The sequence below is a fragment of the Pristiophorus japonicus genome, chromosome 2, assembly GCF_044704955.1.
Source record: "Pristiophorus japonicus isolate sPriJap1 chromosome 2, sPriJap1.hap1, whole genome shotgun sequence".
Classification (NCBI taxonomy): domain Eukaryota; kingdom Metazoa; phylum Chordata; class Chondrichthyes; family Pristiophoridae; genus Pristiophorus; species Pristiophorus japonicus.
The window spans coordinates 69273313-69295403 of record NC_091978.1 but is presented as its reverse complement, the minus strand read 5'-3'; the positions used below and the strand labels follow the sequence as shown (position 1 = coordinate 69295403).

The window sequence follows — 22091 nt, the reverse complement described above, 5'->3', positions numbered from 1 at the left end:
TCAGCATAACCCTCTATTCCCATCTCACTCATATGTTTGTCTAGCCTCCCCTTAAATGCACCTATACTATTCGCTTCAACCACTCATTGGGTAAAGAAGTTTCTCCTGAATTCCCTATTGGGTTTCTTGGTGACTATCTTATATTGATGGCCTCTAGTTATGCTCTTCCCCACAAGTGGAAACATTCTCTCTGTATCCACTCTATCAAAACCTTTCATAATTTTAAATTAGGTCACCCCTCAGCCCTCTTCTGTCAAAGGAAAAAAGACCCAGCCTGTTCATCCTTTCCTGACATGTATACCCTCGCATTTCTGGTATCATCTTTGTAAATCTTCTCTGCACCCTCTCCAGTGCCTCTATATAATTTTTATAATATGGTGACCAGAGCTGTACGCAGTACTCTAAGTGTGGTCTAACCAAGGTTCAATACAGGTTTAGTATAACTTCCCTACTTCCCAATGCGCCTGGAAGAATCATTGCTGGAAGGTTAGGTGTCGTTTACATTCAGAGTGTGCATATGTGAATTCAACTGATTGTAACAGATAATGTTGCTCATCATCCATTTCTAAATGGACTTTAATTACTGTGACTCTAGAAACTAATATGATATGGGTAAAGATTTTATTTTTTAGAATTCACAATGTAGCTGCAAACCAAAAGGTGAATGATTATAAAACACCAAAATAGTAAAATTATGATCTTTATATTGGAAGACCTTCCCTAACAATGCTTATTTACATTAAAAACATCAAAACATAATCTGCTGTGTGAAAATCATTTAGTTAATGTTCAGAGGTACAAGAACATTCAGTTTATTTTAAAACAAAAGCAATTTTGTCTGGTATTTGGTACAGCTAAACACTTGGAGAAAAAAACATAAAAGTCTCTTTAAATTTATTTCTGGCAGGATTTTCATCGTGTATTCAACTTGAGGTTTCATCCTTCAGGCTCATAAATTGCAGAAGATAATCCACCATCTGTCAAAAAAGAAACAGCAAAAGACTGGTAATTTTAATCAATTAATCAATTGAGAACTGTTTAAAAGCAACCAGGTTATTTTATTCTTATTATTCAGTTACTAATCTCACAAAAAGAAGGCAAAAAGAGAAAATGATTGACTCTTCTGTAGTCCCCTGTAACAATGCCTCTTTGCAGATCTCTGGCAAGAGGACAAGATAGAGAAAGGCTCAGACTCTTCCCAATGGTGAAGCGCTCCACCTCTTGGCAAAACTGAAAATTTACACAGTTCACCCAATACAGCAGAGAAGCAATTTTCTAACAGGAATCCCCGACTATAAAATAGTCAAATTACAATGACAAGAATAGAATAATTAACGGAAGAGGAGAATTTAAAATATTACAAAAAATGAAGTAGCCCTCAAAAGGCAAGACAGCTTGAAATTAGAAGCATTCAGACAATCAAAGTGAATGGCTTCAATCCCCAAAGATGCCAAGAATCCAAATGTACTGACGTACCTCTCCCACAACTACTGTGCAACCAAGCTGCACAATGGATTCACAAAATATGTATAAAAAATAATTCAATAAAATACTTTCCAGCATCTGCAGTAGTTTGCTTTAGTTAAGAGGATAACCTTCTGTTAGCTGCCTACCATTGCCATTAGCCAAACGACTTTCACACCACGACAGCACAGCCACAGCTAGGAACAGTTTGCGAGGGGGCTGTGGATGAGCATGGCCAATTCTCAAACCTGTTCCACAGATAGCGATGTCACTAGACAAGAGCTGGAATGGGACAGGTGCCTTTAAGCACAGAGTGGGGGCAAGGTGGTGGAATGTGAACCTGACAAGGGAGGAATAATGTATGTCAAAGAGGGAAGACTGAGGCAGGAGCAGCTGTCCAGGTAGGAAGGAGAGAAAAAGTATTTAAAAATGTAAAGAAATGCTGAGAAATAACTTGCCCTTTACTTATCGCAAAGTACAGAAACATATCACCCCAGCACAAAGGAACAGATCACAGTTCATTCCACAGTACCAACCAATGGCCAGAGCCAATGGCAGATGGGCTAAAGCATTTTTTGTAATCATATGTGCTCTCAAAATACATAAAATATAGAGTTACATTGGCTTATAATTTTAGTTCCCAAACATAATGCTTAATTACATTGGAACGCTTATCACAGTGCCACCAAGTTTTTTCTCTCTAATTTTTCACCTCTCCCAGGATATTGCATGGCAAGCGGGGTAGGTGGGAGGGGGGTAATTGAAGATGGGCATGATGATATATGTAAATTGCACCAGGCTGGGGTGCAGCAGGCTCAATGGACCAACTGTTTTTTTCCTGTCCTTTTTCATACGTTATTTACGTTTTTATTATATAATATATTCGTTGGCAATAACAATATAGTACAACTGAGGACAACTTTTTAAAGGAAGACCACACAAATTTGACCCTGCTAGTTGCTAAGATATTGAAAAATGATACTGATTGCTATTCCTCATAGCTGGACGATACCACAAACCAAGTTCAACAACTCTTTAACTCTGCTTTTGAACATACACCCCTCGGGATGGAACTCTAGTCTGGAAGATAGTTCCACAGGAATAAGAAGAAGTGTATAAAATTTTCTGGCTGTTATTCTATGCTAATCTTTTTTTTGAGTGAAATAGAATGTTACAGTGCAGTGGCTGCTGTTTTTGTATTTCTGCCTTATTCACGAGCAACTTTAGATATTCTGCTGTAGTATTGGTGTTGTAGAGGACTGACAGATCAACCACATCTCTTCAAGGCTAGAGGTGATGGAATACATCAACCTTATGCAATCTACTTATCTCTTTGCCTTGGACTGTATTGAGTCCAGAAGTGAGTGTTAGGTTTTCATTGAATTAGGCCAACTAGTTGGATATAGGTTTGCAGGACACTTAATTAACCAAACAGGACAAACAGGCCAAGCTTTCTTGAGGATTCACACCCAACCAGCTATTCAGTTACCTGTCCCGCTTGTTCCCCCAGTGTAGCTTACATGTGAATACCAAGCCAAAGAACTGAATGTTTGTAACTAAAGATAGCTAGGTATTCTTATCAAGTAGAGGTGGATGGCTAACATCATGGTCAATCTTCCCAAAAGAGTTAGTGACTTACATAGAAACATAGAAAATAGATGCAGGCCATTCGGCCCTTCAAGCCTGCACCACCATTCAATATGATTATGGCTCATCATGCAACTACAGTACCCCATTCCTGCTTTCTCTCCAAACCTCTTGATCCCTTTCGCCGTAAGGGCCACATCTAACTCCCTTTTGAATATATTTAACAAAGTGGCCTCAACAACTTTCCGTGGTAAAGAATTCCACAGGTTCACAATTTTCTGAGTGAAGAAGTTTCTCCTCATCTCGGTCCTAAATGGCTTACCCCTTATCCTTAGACTGTGACCCCTGGTTCTGGACTTCCCCAACATCGGGATCATTCTTCCTGCATCTAACCTGCCCAATCCCGTCAGAATTTTATATGTTTCTATGAGATCCCCTCTCATTCTTCTAAATTCCAGTGAATATAAGCCTAGTCAATCCAGTCCTTTCTCATATGTCAGTCCTGCCATCCCAGGAATCAGTCTGGTGAACCTTCGCTGCACTCCCTCAATAGCAAGAAAGTCCTTCCTCAGATGAGGAGACCAAAATGGCACACAATATTCAAGGTGTGGCCTCACCAAGGCCCTGTACAACTGCAGTAAGACATCCCTGCTCCTATACGTATATCCTCTCGCTATGAAGGCCAAAATGCCATTTGCCTTCTTCACCGCCTGCTATACCTGCATGCCAACTTTCAATGACTGATGTACCATGACACCCAGGTCTCATTGCACCTCCCCTTTTCCTAATCTGTCATCATTCAGATAATATTCTACCTTCCTGTTTTTGCCACCAAAGTGGACAACCTCACATTTATCTACAGTATACTGCATCTGCCATGCATTTGCCCACTCACTTAACTTGTTCTTCATTGTGCTAAAGATTGCACATCTTTTACTGTCCACTAGCTAATTCTCTTTCATTGCTTTTCAATAGAGTTAACTATTCTGTTGGCACTGGAATTATAAGCAAAAAGAGCATTTTTGATTATATCAACTGTTTAGATGCTGTGACATGACTGACATTTATTTGTCATGATTCATTAAGGAAGTCTGCAGATGATTCAACTGCCACATGATATTCTCCAAGAACCCAGCTTACCAACAAGATCAGGAGGCACCACTGAAATGTTAAAGTTACTGATCTGACTTTGAGCTAGGCATTGAGGGAAGGAAACCTGCTGTCCTTAGCCAGTCAGGCCTATATGTGACTCCAGTCCCACATCAATATGGTTGACTCTTAACTGCCCTCTAAAGAACATAAGAACATGAGAACATAAGAAATAGGAACAGGAGTAGGCCATATGCCCATTGAGCGTTCTCCGCCATTCAATAAGATCATGGCTGATATGATCATGGACTCAGTTCCACTTCCCCGCCCGCTCCCCATAACCGCTTATCCTCTTATCATTTAAGAAACTGTCTATTTCTGTCTTAAACTTATTCAATGTCCCAGCTTCCACAGCTCTATGAGGCAGCGAATTCCACAGATGTACAATCCTCTGAGAGAAGAAATTTCTCCTCATCTCTGTTTTAAATGGGGGGCCACTTATTCTATGATCATGCCCTCTAGTTCTAGTCTCCCCCAACAGTGGAAACATCCTCTCTGCATCCACCTTGTCAAGCCCCCTCATAATCTTATATGTTTCGATAAATCGCCTCTCATTCTTCTGAACTCCAATGACTAGAGGCCCAACCTCCTCAACCTTTCCTCATAAGTCAACCCCCTCATTCCCGGAATCAACTGAATGAACCTCTCTGAACTGCCTCCAAAGCAAGTATATCCTTTCGTAAATATGGAAACCAAAACTGCACGCAGTATTCCAGGTGTGGCCTCACCAATACCTTATATAGCTGTAGCAAGACTTCCCTGCTTTTATACTCGATCCCCTTTGCAATAAAGGCCAAGAGACCATTGGCCTTCTTGATCATTTGCTGTACCTGCAAACTATCCTTTTGTGTTTTATGCACAAGTACCCCCAGGTCCCTCTGTACTGCAGCACTTTGCAATCTTTCTCCATTTAAATAATAACTTGCTCTTTGATTTTTTTCTGCCAAAGTGCATGACCTTACACTTTCAAACATCATACTCCATCTGCTAAATGTTTTCCCACTCACTTAGCCTGTCTATGTCCTTTTGCAGATTTTTTGTGTCCTCCTCACACATTGCTTTTCCTCCCATCTTTGTATTGTCAGCAAACTTGGCTATGTTACACTCAGTCCCTTCTTCCAAGTCATTAATATAGGTTTTAAATAGATGGGGTCCCAGCTCTGATCCCTGCGGCACCCCACTAGTTACTGGTTGCCAACCAGAGAATGAACCATTTATCCCATTTACTCTCTATTCTCTAACCAATCCTCTATCCATGCTAATATATTACTCCTAACCCCGTGAACTTTTATCTTGTGCAGTAACCTTTTATGTTGCACCTTGTCAAATGCCTTCTGGAAGTCCAAATACACCACATCCACTGGTTCCCCTTTATCCACCCTGTTTGTTACATCCTCAAAGAATTCCAGAAAATTTGTCAAACATGACTTCCCCTTCATAAATCCATGTTGACTCTGCCTGACCGAATTTTGCTTATCCAAATGTCCTGCTACTGCTTCTTTAATAACGGACGCCAACATTTTCCCAACCACGGATGCAAGGCTAACTGGTCTATAGTTACCTGTTTTTTGTCTGCCTCCTTTTTTAAATAGGGGCGTTACATTTGCAGTTTTCCAATCTGCTGGGACCTCCACAGAATCCAGGGAATTTTGGTAAATTACAGCCAATGCATCCACTATCCCTGCCGCTACTTCTCTTAAGACCCGAGGATGCAAGCCATCAGGTCCAGGGGATTTATCTGCCTTTAGTGCCATTATCTTACTGAGTACCACCTCCTTAGTGATTGTGATTGTGTTAAGTTCCTCCCACCTATAGCCCCTTGACTATCCACTGTTGCAATATTGTTAGTGTCCTCTACCGTAAAGACTGATACAAAATATTTGTTCAGAGTTTCTGCCATCTCCATGTTCCCCATTACTAGTTCCCTGGTCTCGTCCTCTAAGGAACCAACATTTACTTTAGCCACTCTTTTCCTTTTTATATAGCTATCGAAACTCTTGCTATCTGTTTTTATATTTTGTGCTAGTTTACTTTCATAGTCTATCTTCCCTTTCTTAATCATTTTTTTAGTCATTCATTGCTGGCTTTAAAAGCTTCCAAATCTTCTGTCCTCCCATTAGTTTTGGCCACTTTGTATGCCCTTGTTTTTAGTTGGATACCGTCCTTTATTTCTTTAGTTAGCCACGGATGGCTATCTTTTCTCTTACACCCTTTCCTCCTCACTGGAATATATTTTTCTTGAGAATTGTGAAATATCTCCTTAAATGTACACCACTGTTCATCAACCGTCCTACTCTTTAATCTATTTTCCCAGTCCACTTTACCCAACTCTGCCCTCATACCTTCATAGTCTCCTTTATTTAAGCTTAGTATGTTGGCCTAGCACCCAATTGTATCAAACATCAGGATAATTAGGATGGGCAATAAATACCAGCCTTGCCAGTGACACCTACATCCTGAGAATGATTTATTTTTAAAATCATTATTTTTGGATTATTTTATGCACTTCGATGGAGAATTTGATATTGCAGGTTAGATTTCTGGCTTTTCAGTAAATATAGTGTTAGCAACTTCAATTGACCACAAATGCATGTGATATTAGTCCTGTTATGTATGTGAACCTAACCTATGTGTCAGACTTGCCACTAGGGAGCATACTTGTGAGAGACCTATGGGTCACCTGTGTACCCTGGAGCAAGCAGGTAGAAAAGGCAGCCCACCACGCTGCTGCCTCACTTTGGAGTTATATTAAAGAGACCAAGGTCACAATGGTTTGAGCTTACAACAGTCTCGTGGAGTTATTCTGAATTCAACAACTGGCGAGAGTTACAGATCACGAACTTTCACGCGGAAATGGCTGCCGTTGGTATTCTTCAGAGATTTGTTGAGGGTGATGATTGGGAAGCCTTCATTAAGCGTCTTGACCAGTACTTCGTGGCAAACGAGCTGGACACGGCTGAGACGGAGACCAAGCACAGACCGATTCTTCTCACCACATGTGGGTCATCGGTATATGGCCTCCTCAAAAATCTACTGGTCCCAGACAAACCAACAGACAAGACTTACACAGAGCAGTGTGCGCTGGCTCGGGAACACCTCCAGCCAAAGGAGAACATCTTAATGGGCAGGTATCGCTTTTACATGCACCATCGCTCCGAGGGCCAGAACGTGGCGAGCTTTGTCGCTGACCTAAGACGCCTTGCGGGACAGTGCAAATTTGCAGGATCTTTGGGAGAATTGTTGCGGGACTTGTCATGCTCGGAATTGGCCACGAGGCCACCCTCCGCAAACTACTGTCTGCCGAATCCTTAGATCTGAGCAAGGCTATCCGATAGCCCAGGCCTTCACATCCATGAGCGACAACACGAAACAGATATCTTCACAGAATCGAAACTCACCGGCAAATACTGTGCATAAAATAATGCTTTCAGTAGACAGAACTGTACATAGTCGGGCCCACACAGCCGCAGAGGCCAGGCCTAGAGTGACTCAGAGGCCGCTGTGGAGTGCGAATGCAAATCCATTAATACCATGTTGGCGCAGCGGGGGCAGTCATAGAGCTCATCAATGTCGATTCAAGCACTATGTGTGCAAGGGCTGTGGAACAATGGGGCACCTCCAGCGAATGTGCAAGCGACCTCTGACTCACCACATGGCAGAGTCAGCAGAGGACGACCGATCCAGCGTGGATCACGCTGAACGAGAAGGAGAGGCAACTCAACCTATGGATGAAGAGGAAGTGTCGAGGAGGCAGAGTGGGACATTGGTGAGGCCTACAAGAGGCCCAGCAGTTGCAGGGAGCAGCGGCAGTGTCGAGGAGGCAGAGTGGGACATTGGTGAGGCCTACAAGAGGCCCAGCAGTTGCAGGGAGCAGCAGCAGCGTCGAGGAGGCAGAGTGGGACGTTGGTGAGGCCTACAAGAGGTGCAGCCGGTGCAGCTGCAGCGGGGAGGCAAAAAAGAAGTAGAAAGAAATCGAAAGGTGACGTCACAGCCAAGGGGGTAAGTGATTGGCTGGTGATTGGTAACTAGTCTTTCTTCTTCATTTTCTATATCAGTAAGTAACGTTTAGCATTGTTGTTGCCAAATTAAATTAATGTAAGGGTTAAGACATGGCAGGAGAGCTCGGACATATGTTATGCTCCTCCTGTACTATGTGGGAAGTCAGGGATGCTTCCGATGTCCCTGACGACTACATGTGCGGGAAGCGTATCCGCCTGCACCACCTGACTGACCGCATTGTGGCACTGGAGCTGTGGGTGGATTCACTCTGGAGCATGCACGATGCTGAGAATGACGTGAATAGCATGTTTAGCGAGTTGGTCTCACCACAGGTAAAGGGTACACAGCCACATAGTAAATGGGTGACCAATAGGAAGAGCAGTGGAAGGAAGGTAGTGCAGGTGTTTGCTGCGGTCATCCCCCTGCAAAACAGATACACCACTTTGGGTACTGTTGAGGGGATGACTCATCAGGGGAGGGCAGCAGCAGCCATGTTCATGGCACTGTGGGTGACTCTGCTGCACAGGAGGGAAGGAAAAAGAATGGGAGAGCTACAGTGATAGGGGATTCGATTGTAAGGAGAATAGATAGGCATTTCTGCGGCCGTAACCGAGACTCCAGGATGGTATGTTGCCTCCCTGGTGCAAGGGTCAAGGATGTCTCAGAGTGAGTGCAGGACAGTCTGAAAAGGGATGGTGAACAGCCAGTTGTCATGGTGCACATAGGTACCAATGATATAGGAAAAAACGGGATGAGGTCCTACGAGACAAATTTAGGGAGCTAGGAGCTAAATTACAAAGAAGGACCTCAAAAGTAGTAATCTCAGGATTGCTACCAGTGCCACATGCTAGTCAGAGTAGGAATCGCAGGATAGCTCAGATGAAGATGTGGCTTGAGGAGTGGTGCAAAAGGGAGGGTTTCAAATTTCTGGGACATTGGAACCGGTTCTGGGGGAGGTGGGACCAGTACAAACTGGACGGTCTGCACCTGAGCAGGACCGGAACCAATGTCCGAGGGGGAGTGTTTGCTAGTGCTGTTGGGAAGGGGTTAAACTACTATGGCAGGGGGATGGGAACCCATGCAGGGAGACAGAGGGAAATAAAATGGAGGCAGAAGCAAAAGATAGAAAGGAGAATAGTAAAAGTGGAGGGCAGAGAAACCGAAGGCAAAAAACAAAAATGGCCATATTACAGCAAAATTCTAAAGGGGCAAAATGTGTTAAAAAGACAAGCCTGAAGGCTCTGTGCCTCAATGCGAGGAGTATTCAAAATAAGGTGGACAAATTAACTGCGCAGACAGCAGTTAACGGATATGATGTAATTGGCATCACGGAGACATGGCTCCAGGGTGACCAAGGCTGGGAACTCAGCATCCAGGGGTATTCAACATTGAGGAAGGATAGGCAGAGAGGAAAAGGAGGTGGGGTGGCGTTGCTGGTTAAAGAAGAATTTAATGCAATAGTAAGGAGGGACATTAGCCTGGATGATGTGGAATCAGTATGGGTGGAGCTGTGGAATACCAAAGGGCAGAAACCGCTAGTGGGAGTTGTGTACAGACCACCAAACAGTAGTAGTGAGGTTGGGAACAGCATCAAACAAGAAATAAGGGATGCGTGCAATAAAGGTACAGCAATTATCATGGGCGACTTTATCTACATATTGATTGGGCTAACCACACTGGTAGTAATGCGGTGGAGGAGGATTTCCTGGAGTGTATTAGGGATGGATTTCTCAACCACCATGTCGAACCAACGAGAGAGCTGGCCATCCTAGACTGGGTGATGTGTAATGAGGAGGGACTACTTAGCAATCTTGTTGTGCGAGGCCCCTTGGGGAAGAGTGACCATAATATGGTAGAATTCTTTATTAAGATGGAGAGTGACACAGTTAATTCGGAAAATAGGGTCCTCAACCTAAGGAAAGGTAACTTCGACAGTATGTGGCGCGAATTAGCTAGAATAGACTGGCAAAGGATACTTAAAGGGTTGACGATGGATAAGCAATGGCAAACATTTAAAGATCACATGGATGAACTTCAGCAATTGTACATTCATGTCTGGAGTAAAAATAAAACGGGGAAGGTGGCTCAACTGTGGCTAACAAGAGAAATTAAGGATAGTGTTAAAACCAAGGAAAAGGCATATAAATTGGCTAGAAAAAGTACAAACCTGGGGACTGGGAGAACTTTAGAGTTCAACAGAGGAGGCCTGAGGATTTAATTAAAAGGGGGAAAATAGAGTACGAAAGGATGCTTGCAGGGAACATAAAAACTGACTGCAAAAACTTCTATAAATATGTGAAGAGAAAAAGATTAGCGAAGACAAACGTAGGTCCCTTGCAGTTGGATTCAGGTGAATTTATAATGGGGAACAAAGAAATGGAAGACAAGTTGAACAAATACTTCGGTTCTGTCTTCACGAAGGAAGACATGAATAACCTTCCGAATATACTAGGGGACAGTGGGTCTAGTGAGAAGGAGGAACGGAGGGATATCCTTAATAGGCGGGAAATTGTGTTAGAGTAATTGATGGGATTGAAGGCTCATAAATCCCCGGGGCCTGATAGTCTGCATCCCAGAGTACTTAAGGAAGTGGCCCTAGAAATAGTGGATGCATTGGTGATCATTTTCCAACAGTCTATCGACTCTGGATCGGTTCCTATGGACTGGAGGGTAGCTAACGTAAAACCACTTTTTTAAAAAGAAGGGAGAGAGAAAACGGGTAATTATAGACCAGTTAGCCTGACATCAGTAATGGGGAAAATGTTGGAATCAATCATTAAGGATGAAATAGCAGCGCATTTGGAAAGCAGTGACAGGATCGGACCAAGTCAGCATGGATTTATGAAAGGGAAATCATGCTTGACGAATCTTCTGGAATTTTTTGAGGATGTAACTAGCAGAGTGGACAAGGGAGAACCAGTGGATGTGGTGTATTTGGACTTTCAAAAGGCTTTTGACAAGGTCCCACACAAGCGATTGTTGTGCAAAGTCAAAGCGCATGGTTTTGGAGGTAATGTACTGACGTGGATAGAGAACTGGTTGGCAGACAGGAAGCAGAGAGTCGGGATAAATGGGTCCTTTTCAGAATGGCAGGCAGTGACTAGTGGAGTGCCGCAGGGCTCAGTGCTGGGACTCCAGCTCTTTACAATATACATTAACGATTTGGATGAAGGAATTGAGTGTAATATCTCCAAGTTTGCAGATGACACTAAACTGGGCGGCGGTGTGAGCTGTGAGGGGGACGCTAAGAGGCTGCATGGTGACTTGGACAGGTTAGGTGAGTGGGCAAATGCATGGCAGTATAATGTGGATAAATGTGAGGTTATCCATTTTGGTGGCAAAAACACAGAGGCAGAATATTATCTGAATGGTGGCAGATTAGGAAAAGGGGTGACCTGGGTGTCATGGTTCATCAGTCATTGAAAGTTGGCATGCAGGTACAACAGCCGGTGAAGAAGGCAAATGGTATGTTGGCCTTCATAGCTCGGGGATTTAAGTATAGGAGCAGGGAGGTCTTACTGCAGTTGTACAGGCCCTTAGTGAGGCCTCACCTGGAATATTGTGTTCAGTTTTGGTCTCCTAATCTGAGGATGGACATTCTTGCTATTGAGGGAGTGCAGCGAAGGTTCACCAGACTAATTCCAGGGATGTCTGTACTGTCATATGAGGAGAGACTGATCAACTGGGCCTTTATTCACTAGAGTTTAGAAGGATGAGAGGGGATCTCATAGAAACTTATAAGATTCTGACGGGATTGGACAGGTTAGATGCGGGAAGAATGTTCCCGATGTTGGGGACGTCCAAAACCAGGGGGACATAGTCTTAGGATAAGGGGTAAGCCATTTAGGACTGAGATGAGGAGAAACTTCTTCACTCAGAGAGTTGTTAACCTGTGGAATTCCCTACCGCAGAGAGTTGTTGATGCCATGGATATATTCAAGAGGGAGTTAGATATGGCCCTTATGGCTAAGGGGATCAAGGAATATGAAGAGAAAGCAGGAAAGGGGTACTGAGGGAATGATCAGCCATGATCTTATTGAATGGCGGTGCAGGCTCGAAGGGCCGAATGGCCTACTCCTGCACCTATTTTCTATGTTTCTATGGGGTACACACCTTCACTACCAAAAGCCTTCTGATAATGTTAAAAGTTAAACTTAATGGCATTCCAGTCTCCATGGAATTTAACACGGGGGCAAGTCAATCGATTATGAGCCAGAAAGCATTTGTGAAACTGTGGAGTAACAAGGCACAGAGGCCAAAACTGAGCCCGATTCACACTACGCTGCGCACTTACACCAAAGAACTCATACCTGTTATCGGCAGTGCGGCAGTGAAAGTATCGTATGACGGAATGGTGCATGACTTACCACTATGGATTATACCAGACGATGGCCCAACACTGTTCGGCAGGAGCTGGCTAGGCAAGATCCGGTGAAACTGGGATGACATCAAAGCACTGTCTTCGGTGGATGACACCCCGTGCGTCCAGGTGCTCAACAAATTCCCAGCGTTATTTGAGCCAGGCATCGGCAACTTCACAGGCACCAAAGTGCAGATCCATCTTGTTCCTGGGGCACGGCCTGTTCATTACAAGGCCTAGGCAGTCCCATATATGATGCAAAAGAAAGTCGAAATCGAGCTGGACAGACTTCAACGAGAGGGAATCATATCGCCAGTCAAGTTCAATGAGTGGGCCAGTCAAATCGTGCCAGTGCTAAAGAGCAATGGGACGGTCAGAATCTGCAGGGACTACAAAGTGACGAACAACCGAGTCTCGTTACAGGACCAGTACCTACTACCCAAAGCGGAGGACTTATTCGCAATGCTAGCAGGGGGAAAGTCATTCATCAAGCTAGACCTAACCTCTACTTACATGACACAGGAGCTGGCTGAACCGTCAAAGAAGTTGATGTGTATCAGCACGCACAAAGGGCTGTTCGTGTATCACAGATGCCCCTTTGGGATTCACTCGGCTGCGGCCATCTTCCAGAGGAACATGGAGAGTCTGCTGAAATCGGTTCCATGCACCGTGGTGTTCCAAGACAACATATTGATCACTGGTCGTAATACCACCGAACACTTGCACAACTTGGAAGAGGTTCTAAAGCGACTGGACAGAGTGGGACTCAGGCTGAAACACTCTAAGTGTGTTTTCCTGGCGCCAGAGGTCAAATTTCTGGAGAGGAAGATAGCAGCAGACGGCATCAGACCCATGGACTCCAAGATGGAGGCCATCAAGAACGCACCCAGACCACAGAATGTGACAGAGCTGCCTTCGTTCCTTGGACTCCTCAACTATTTTGGTAACTTTCTACCAGGGTTGAGCACGCTGCTGGAGCCCTTACATCTATTGCTACGCAAGGGTGACGACTGTGTTTGGGGTAAATCTCAAGAGACAGCCTTTAATAAGGCCATAAATCTGCTATGCTCTCACAAGTTACTTGTATTGTATGACCCAAGTAAACGTTTAGTACTAGCTTGTGATGCATCGTCGTACAGGGTCGTTTGTGTGTTACAGCAAGTAAATCTGTCAGGGAAACTGCAATTGGTTGCATATACATCCAGGAGTTTATCCAAGGCTGAAAGAGCCTACAGTATGGTTGAGAAAGAAGCGTTGGCTTGTGTATACGGGGTTAAGAAAATGCACCAATGTCTATTTGGCCTCCGGTTCGAGCTTGAAACTGACCACAAACCGCTTACCTCACTGCTCTCAGAAAGCAAAGGTATCAACACTAATGCTTCCCCCGCATACAGAGATAGGCACTAATATTGTCTGCTTATGACTATGTAATCCGCCACAGACCAGGCACTGAGAACTGTGCTGATGCTCTCAGTCGGCTGCCATTGCCCACCATCGGGGTGGATATGGCACAAACCACAGACTTGCTTCTGGTAACAGATGCTTTCAAGAGCGAGGGGTCACCCATCAAGGCTTGACAGATCAGGACCTGGACCAGCCAAGACCCTGTGCTATCACTAGTAAAAAGCTGCATCCTCAATGGGAGCTGGTCGGCGGTTCCCGGGGAAATGCAAGATGAAATCAAGCCATTTCACCGACGCAAGGATGAATTGACCATCCAATCAGATTGTCTTCTATGGGGGAATTGTGTGATCTTGCCCAAAAGAGGCAGGGAGACGTTTATATGCGACCTACACAGTACCCACCCAGGCATAGTCATGATGAAGGCTATCGCCAGGTCGCACGTCTGGTGGCCCGGCATTGACTCCGAATTGGAGTCATGTGTACACCAATCACAGTTGAGCAACGCACCCAGGGAGGCCCCCCTGAGCCTGTAGTCATGGCCCTCCAAACCGTGGTCCAGGGTCCACGTAGATTTTGCTGGCCCTTTTCTAGTGAAGGTGTTTCTAGTAGCAGTGGACGCTTACTCAAAATGGATTGAATGTATGATAATATCATCATGTACGTCCACTGCCACCATTGAAAGCCTCTGGGCCATGTTCGTCACCCATGGTTTGCCCGACGTCCTTGTCAGTGACAATGGACCATGCTTCACCAGCTCGGAATTCAACGAGTTCATGACCTGCAATGGCATTAAACATGTCAGGTCTGCTCCATTTAAGCCCCCATCCAAAGGCCAAGCGGAAGGGGCAGTCCAAACCATCAAGTAAAGCTTGAAACATGTAACGGACGGCTCCTTGCAGACCTAGTTATCCAGGGTCCTGCTCAGCTACTGGACGTGCCGCCACTCACTCACCGGGGTTCCCCCTGCAGAATTGTTAATGAAGAAAGCACTCAAAACCAGGCTCTCCTTAGTCCACCCTGATCTCAATGATCACGTAGAAAATTGGCGGCACAGGCATAACGTGTACCATGATCACGTAGTGGCATCGCGTGATATTGAAGTTAACGATCCGATGTTTGTTCTAAATTACGGTCACGGTCCCAAATGGATTGCTGGCACTGTCTTAGCGAAGGAGGGGAATAGAGTGTTTGTTGTGAAATTGTTGAATGGGAAAACATGCAAAAAGCACCTGGATCAGATCAAACTGCGAATCACGGACAACCAAGACAAAGAACAGTTTGAAGAAGACCCTACCCTCTATGATCCACCAACACACACCCAACCAGCAATTGACCTCGCTGTCAACCACGAGGATGAACCCACCATGTCCGACAGTCCGATCAGAACAGCCACGCTGCTGTGCAGCAATGATCTGACTGTCATGTATTCAACTGTCATTGTAACCCACGTATAAACTGACCTAAGTTGTACACCGTGAGAACATTGACCACTAGGTGGTGAACTAGTGCGAGACACTCCTAACCTGGACTTCCAGGTATAAAAGGGAAAGCTCCACCCACCTTCATCACTTCAGTGCTGGCTAATAAAGGTTACTGATCACAGAGTGACCTTCTCTCAAGCATGGGCCTCGTGTGCATTTGTACTGTATAGCAAGGACATATTATTGGCGAAGAGAAACTGGGATTGAAACTGGCGAGCATGGCCACTAGCAGCACAGACGAGAGGTATTGTGCTGGTGATGATTGGGGCGATTTTATTGAGAGACTACAGCAAAGTTTCGTCACTAAGGAATGGCTGGGACAGGATTCGGCCGACAAACGCAGGGCTCATCTCCTGACGGTTTGTGGATCCAGGACGTACTCCCTGATGAAGGACCTTCTAGCGGCAGAGAAGCCAGCGGACAAGACTTTTGAAGAGCTCAGTAAGTTGATTGGGGAACACTTTAAACCGGCGAGCAGCATGCACATGGTGAGACACCGGTTTTACACGCACCGGCGGCGAGAAGGGCAAGGCGTTCCAGACTTCGTGGCAGATCTCCGGCGACTGGCGAGCCTATGTAAGTTCCCAGATGCATGCAGAGCGGAGATGCTGCGAGACTTTTTTATTGAGGGCATCGGGCACGCTGGGGTTTTCAGGAAACTGATTGAGACCAAAGACATGACACTGGATACGGCGGCTTTGATGGCCCAGACATTTATCTCAGGGGAGGAAGAGACCAGAATGATGTTTGACAAAAATCTTGGTTTAAATGCAGCAAATGGACCGGGAGTCAACATTGTTAATGCGGCACACAGTTCTCCAGGCAGACAGGGGCAATTGGACATGCCCGAGCATGTAGTCGAACCCAAAGGGGAAATTCAACAGAGACAATAGCTAGCTGAACGGCGATTCATGCCATCGCAAGGGACAATGCGGCCAGTAATGGGACCATCAACACCTATTAATGGTGTGCTCAAGGACAGTTACAGAGATAGTCAGAGACGATCGACTGGGAATGGACCTTTTGTTTCCAACAACAGCTCATGTTGGAGGTGTGGAGGCAAACACACAGCCAGAGCTTGCAGGTATCAGCAATATACCTGCAGAAACTGCAACGTCAGCGGTCACTTGGCGCGTATGTGCAGGAAGCCTGCAGCCAGGTTGATGTACGAGGAGGACGGGGACGGTGTAAGACCTATGAGGCCAAATGGACATTGGGGGAAATCGCTGGAAGCTGAAGTTCAGCGAGTTCATGTGGAGCACATATACAGTTCATACACCAGGATACCACCGATAATGATGAAAGTGCTCCTCAATGGCATCCCAGTATCAATGGAGCTAGACACAGGGGCCAGCCAGTCCCTGATGAGTATCAAACAGTTCGACAAGTTGTGGGCGTCCAAGGCCAGGAGGCCAAAATTATTGCCAATTGACGCACAGCTACGGACATATACAAAGGAGATCATTCCGGTGCTAGGCAGCACCACGGTAGTTGTGACCCACAAAGATTCGGAGAACAGGTTGCCACTCTGGATTGTCTCGGGGGACGGTCCCGCAATGCTGGGGAGGAGTTGGCTTGCTGTCATGAACTGGAAATGGGGCGATGTCAATGCAATTTCTTCTGTGGAGCGAATATCATGCTCACAGGTCCTGGACAAATTTAATGCACTATTTCAACCCGGCATTGGCACTTTCATGGGGACCAAGGTAGTGATTCACATAAACCCGGACGCCAGGCCAGTACACCACAAGGCCAGAGCGGTGCCGTACGTGATGCGGGAAAAGATAGAAGGCGAATTGGACCGCCTGCTGAGGGAAGGCATCATCTCGCCAGTCGAATTCAGTAACTGGGTGAGCCCGATTGTGCCAGAGCTCAAGGCGGATGTGTCAGTCAGGTGGTGATTACAAGGCCACCATCAATCGGGTGTCACTCCAAGACCAGTACCCGCTACCGAGAGCGGAGGACCTCTTTGCGACGCTATCCGGTGGCAAACTTTTTTCAAAATTGGACCTGACCTCAGCTTTCATGACCCAGGAGCTGGCGAGTGAGTCGAAGAAGCTGACCACCATCACGACACACAAGGGGTTGTTTGAGTACAGCAGATGTCCGTTTGAAATTCGCTCGGCCGCCGCGATCTTTCAACGAAATATGGAAAGCCTCCTCAAGTCGATTCCAAGGACAGTGGTTTTTCAAGATGACACCCTCATCACGGGTTGTGATACTGAAGAACACCTCCGCAACCTGGAGGAGGTGCTACGCAGACTGGACCGGGTAGGTCTGCAACTGAAAAAGGCGAAGTGCGTCTTCCTAGCTCCAGAAGTAAAATTCCTGGGGATGAGGGTAGCAGCAGACGGGATCAGACCTATGGCGTCCAAAAGAGAAGCGATCCAGAGAGCACCCAGACCCCGTAACACAACGGAGTTGCGTTCGTTCCTGGGGCTCCTGAACTATTTTGGTAACTTTCTTCCCAAATTGAGCACGCTGTTAGAGCTGCTACATGTGCTCCTATGCAAAGGTTGTGAATGGGTCTGGGGGGACAGCCAGGAAAGGGCTTTTAATAGAGCACGCAATTTGTTCTGCTCCAACAATCTGTTAACGCTATATGACCCATGTAAGAAACTTGTTTTAATGTGCAATGCGTCGTCATATGGAGTCGTGTGTGTGTTGCAGCATATTAATGCCAAGAGTCAGTTACAGCCGGAAGTCTTATGCCTCCAGAAGTCTGTCCTACGCAGAACGGGGTTACAGGATGGTAGAAAAGGATGCGCTTGCATGTGTATATGCTATAAAAAAATGCACCAGTACCTGTTTGGCAGGAAATTTGAGCTGGAGACAGATCACAAACCCCTAACGTCCCTTTTGGCTGACAACAAGGCCAGAAATGCAACTGCATCGGCCCACATACAGAGGTGGGCACTCACTTTAGCCGCCTATGACTACACAATTTGGCACAACCCGGGCACTGAAAACTGCACCGATGCACTCAGCAGGCTCCCACTATCCACCACCGAGGGGGCAACCGAGCATGATGCTGAGATGGTCATGGCTGTTGATGGTTTCGAAAGCGAAGGCTCACCCGTGACAGCCCGTCAGATCAAAGTCTGGACAAATAGAGACCCGCTACTGTCTTTAGTCAAGAAATGTGTCCTGAATGTGGACTGGGCAGGCACGTACGGGGCATGCCCTGAGGAATTCAAACCATTTCATAGGCGCAAGGATGAACTCTCGATTCAGGCCGATTGCCTACTATGGGGAAACCGAGTAGTCATGCCCCAGATGGACAAAGAGATGTTCATCAGAGAACTCCACAATGAGCACCCGGGCATCGTCATGATGAAGGCAATTGCCAAGTCAGACGTTTGGTGGCCAGGGATAGACGCAGACCTGGAACTTTGTGTTCGCAGGTGCAACACGTGTGCCCAGCTGGGCAATGCGCCCAGGGAAGCCCCCCTTAGCCCCTGGTCCTGGCCCGCCAAGCCATGGTCACGCATCCATGTGGACTACGCAGGTCCTTTCATGGGAAAAATATTTTTGGTTGTAGTAGACGCCTACTCCAAATGGATCGAGTGTGACATTCTCAATTCAAGCACATCCTCTGCCACGGTAGAAAGTCTACGGGCAATGTTTGCCACCCATGGTCTACCGGACGTCTTGATCAGCGACAATGGCCCGTGCTTTACAAGCATTGAATTCCAGGACTTCATGGCAGGAAATGGTATCAACCATGTCAGAATGGCACCGTTCAAGCCGGCCTCAAATGGCCAGGCGGAACGAGCAGTGCAGATAATCAAACAGGGGATGCTCAGAATCCAAGGGGGTTCCCTACAAAGCCGCTTATCACGCCTCCTGTTGGCCAATAGATCCCGACCACACTCGCTCACAGGGGTTCCACCCGCAGAGCTACTAATGAAAAGGATGCTCAAAACCCGGTTATCCCTTATACACCCCAACATGAAAGAAATTGTTGAGAGCAGGTGCCAGTCACAATGTGACTACCATGACGGGAATGCGAGGGCGCGATGTATTGATGTCAATGACCCTGTCTTTGTCCTCAACTACGCTGCAGGGCCTAAATGGCTTGCAGGCACTGTGATTGCCAAAGAGGGGAATAGGGTTTTGGTAGTTAAACTTACCAATGGACAAATCTGCTGCAAACACGTGGATCAAACAAAAAGGAGGTTCAGCAACCCCATAGCAGAAGCAGAGGAAGAACACGATGTAGAGTTCACTCCTCCACAGGTGACCGAACACAGGAACCAAGCGGAGGAGAGCCCAGTCACTGTAGGCAGTCCGGACAGGCCTGAGGCACCGCAAACAGCAGACACTCAGGCCAGCGCCCAACAACCGGAGCCCCAACTCAGGCGCTCTACAAGCGAGCATAAACTACCAGAAAGAATTAACCTGTGATCCCAATAAGACTTTGGGGCGGAGGTGATGTCATGTATTCAACTGTCATTGTAACCCACGTATAAGTTGTACACTGTGAGAACATTGACCACTAAATAGTGAACTTGTGGGAGACACTCCTAACCTGGACTTTCAGGTATAAAAGGGGAAGCTCCACCCCCTTCATCACTTCAGTGCTGGCTAATAAAGGTTACTGGTCACAGAGTGACCTTCTCTCAAGTATGGGCCTCATGTGCATTTATACTGTATAGTAAGGATATGTTACTGACAACTCACCCATGCCAGGACTTCAACTCAGGCAATCGACCCGGGAACGCGGAGCACCAGATCACCTCAACCTGTAAACAACTTGTACTTAAGACTTTGGGGGGAAGTGATGTTATGTATGTGAACCTAACCTATGTGTCAGACTTGCCACTGGTGAGCAGACCTGTGGGAGACCTATGGGTCACCTGTATACCCTGGAGCAAGCAGGAATAAAAGGCAGCCTACCATGCTGCTGCCTCACTTTGGAGTTATATTAAAGAGACTAAGGTCACAATGGTTTGAGCTTACAACACAGTCTCATGGAGCTATTCTGAACTTAACATTGTTCTGAAGTTAGGCTGTCAGATTTAACTATCTTCCAACAATCTTTATAATTATGGATATCTAAGCTGATAACAGATCTCTATCTTGAGAGAGATAATGGCAGAATCTTTTCATACTGGAACTTGGTCTTTTGTTATGCTTCCCTGTCCTTTTGCCTGACTTTCTCCATGTATCAATGCAATCCCACTTTTTAGGCAATGCTGCAACAGATCTTTGACTAAACCAGGGTGTAGATCATTTCCAATTAATAACAGCCTAATTTGGATGTTGCACGCCATTAGATATGTTTGGGCTGATCAAGGTCTAAATCACTTTGACTTGGATATGGAACACCAGTCGTAGCAGTGAAGTTGTTGATTATAAGAACAACACACGTTTGGGGAGTGAATTTCCATGGAGGTTCTCCTGCTCCTCTGCTGTAACTTTACCAAAAGAGCCACAGAAACCCCAGCTCTTCTGCCAAAGTTGCAGGAAAGCCTCTGTGGAAGCTCTGGAAGTTCACCCCCTTGACCATTTGCAATGTGATGTAACAAGCAGCTGGATCATCAAAGGATGGTGGACAGTAAACTGTTGTCAAGGGTCATCTTTTGTCCTTGAGTGATACATCTGCCCCAAAACGGTGTTCAATTTAAATTTTGTTTGTGAAACTTTACCATCCCATGCTTGGAATAAACACTATCTGTGTTACTGTCCAACTGAAATAAATCATACTCAGGGATAGGTCATAGGCAGTCCCTCCAAATCGAGGAAGACTTATTTCCACTCTCAAAGTGAGTTCTCTGGTGACTGTACTCCAATAAGGGAATTACAGTCTCTGTCACAGGTGGGACAGTCAGTCGTTGAAGGAAAGGGCGGGTGGGGAGACTGGTTTGCCGCTCGCTCCTTCCGCTGCCTGTGCTTGTTTTCTGCATACTCTTGGCGACGAGACTCGAGGTGCTCAGCACCCTCCTGGATGCTCTTCTTCCACTTAGGGCAGTCTTTGGCCAGGGATTTCTAGATGTCGATGGGAATGTTGCACTTTATCAAGGAGGCTTTGAGGGTGTCCTTGAAACGTTTCCTCTGCCCACCTAGGGAATACTTGCTGAGTAGGAGTTCCGAGTAGAGCAATTGCTTTGGGTGTCTTGTGTCGGGCATGCGGACAATGTGACCTGCCCAATGGAGCTGGTCGAGTGTGGTCAGTGCTTCGATGCTGGGGATGTTGGCCTGATCGAGAACACTGATGTTGGTGTGTCTATCCTCCTAGGGGATTTTCAGGATCTTGGTGGTATTTCTCCAGCGATTTGAGGTGTCTACTGTATATGGTCCACATCTCTGAGCCATACGGGAGTGCGGGTAGCACTACAGCCCTGTAGACCATAAGCTTGGTGCCAGATTTGAGGGCCTGGTCTTTGAACACTCTCTTCCTCAGGCGACCAAAGGCTGCGCTGGCACATTGGAGGCGGTGTTGGACCTCGTCGGCGATGTCTGCCCTTGCTGATAGTAGGCTCCCGAGGTATAAAAAGTGGTCCGTGTTGTCCAAGGCCGCCCCATGGATTTTGATGACCGGGGGGGCAGTGTTGTGTGGTGGGGTCAGGTTGGTGGAGGATCTTTGTCTTACGGATGTTTAGTGTAAGGCCCATGCTTTCGTACGCCTCGGTGAAGATGTTGAT

General features: G+C 46.2%; 1 protein-coding gene across 1 annotated transcript in view; it reads right to left on the bottom strand.

Annotated features, from left to right (window-relative positions):
• Window positions 1-814: 814 nt before the first annotated feature.
• grp (gastrin-releasing peptide) overlaps window positions 815-22091 on the bottom strand; it is a 38805-nt gene continuing 17528 nt past the window's right edge. Inside the window, exon 3 of the mRNA XM_070862296.1 lies at window positions 815-977. Coding sequence (XP_070718397.1) covers window positions 924-977 — 54 coding nt within the window. The 3' untranslated portion in view covers window positions 815-923. The remainder of the gene's footprint in view (window positions 978-22091) is intronic.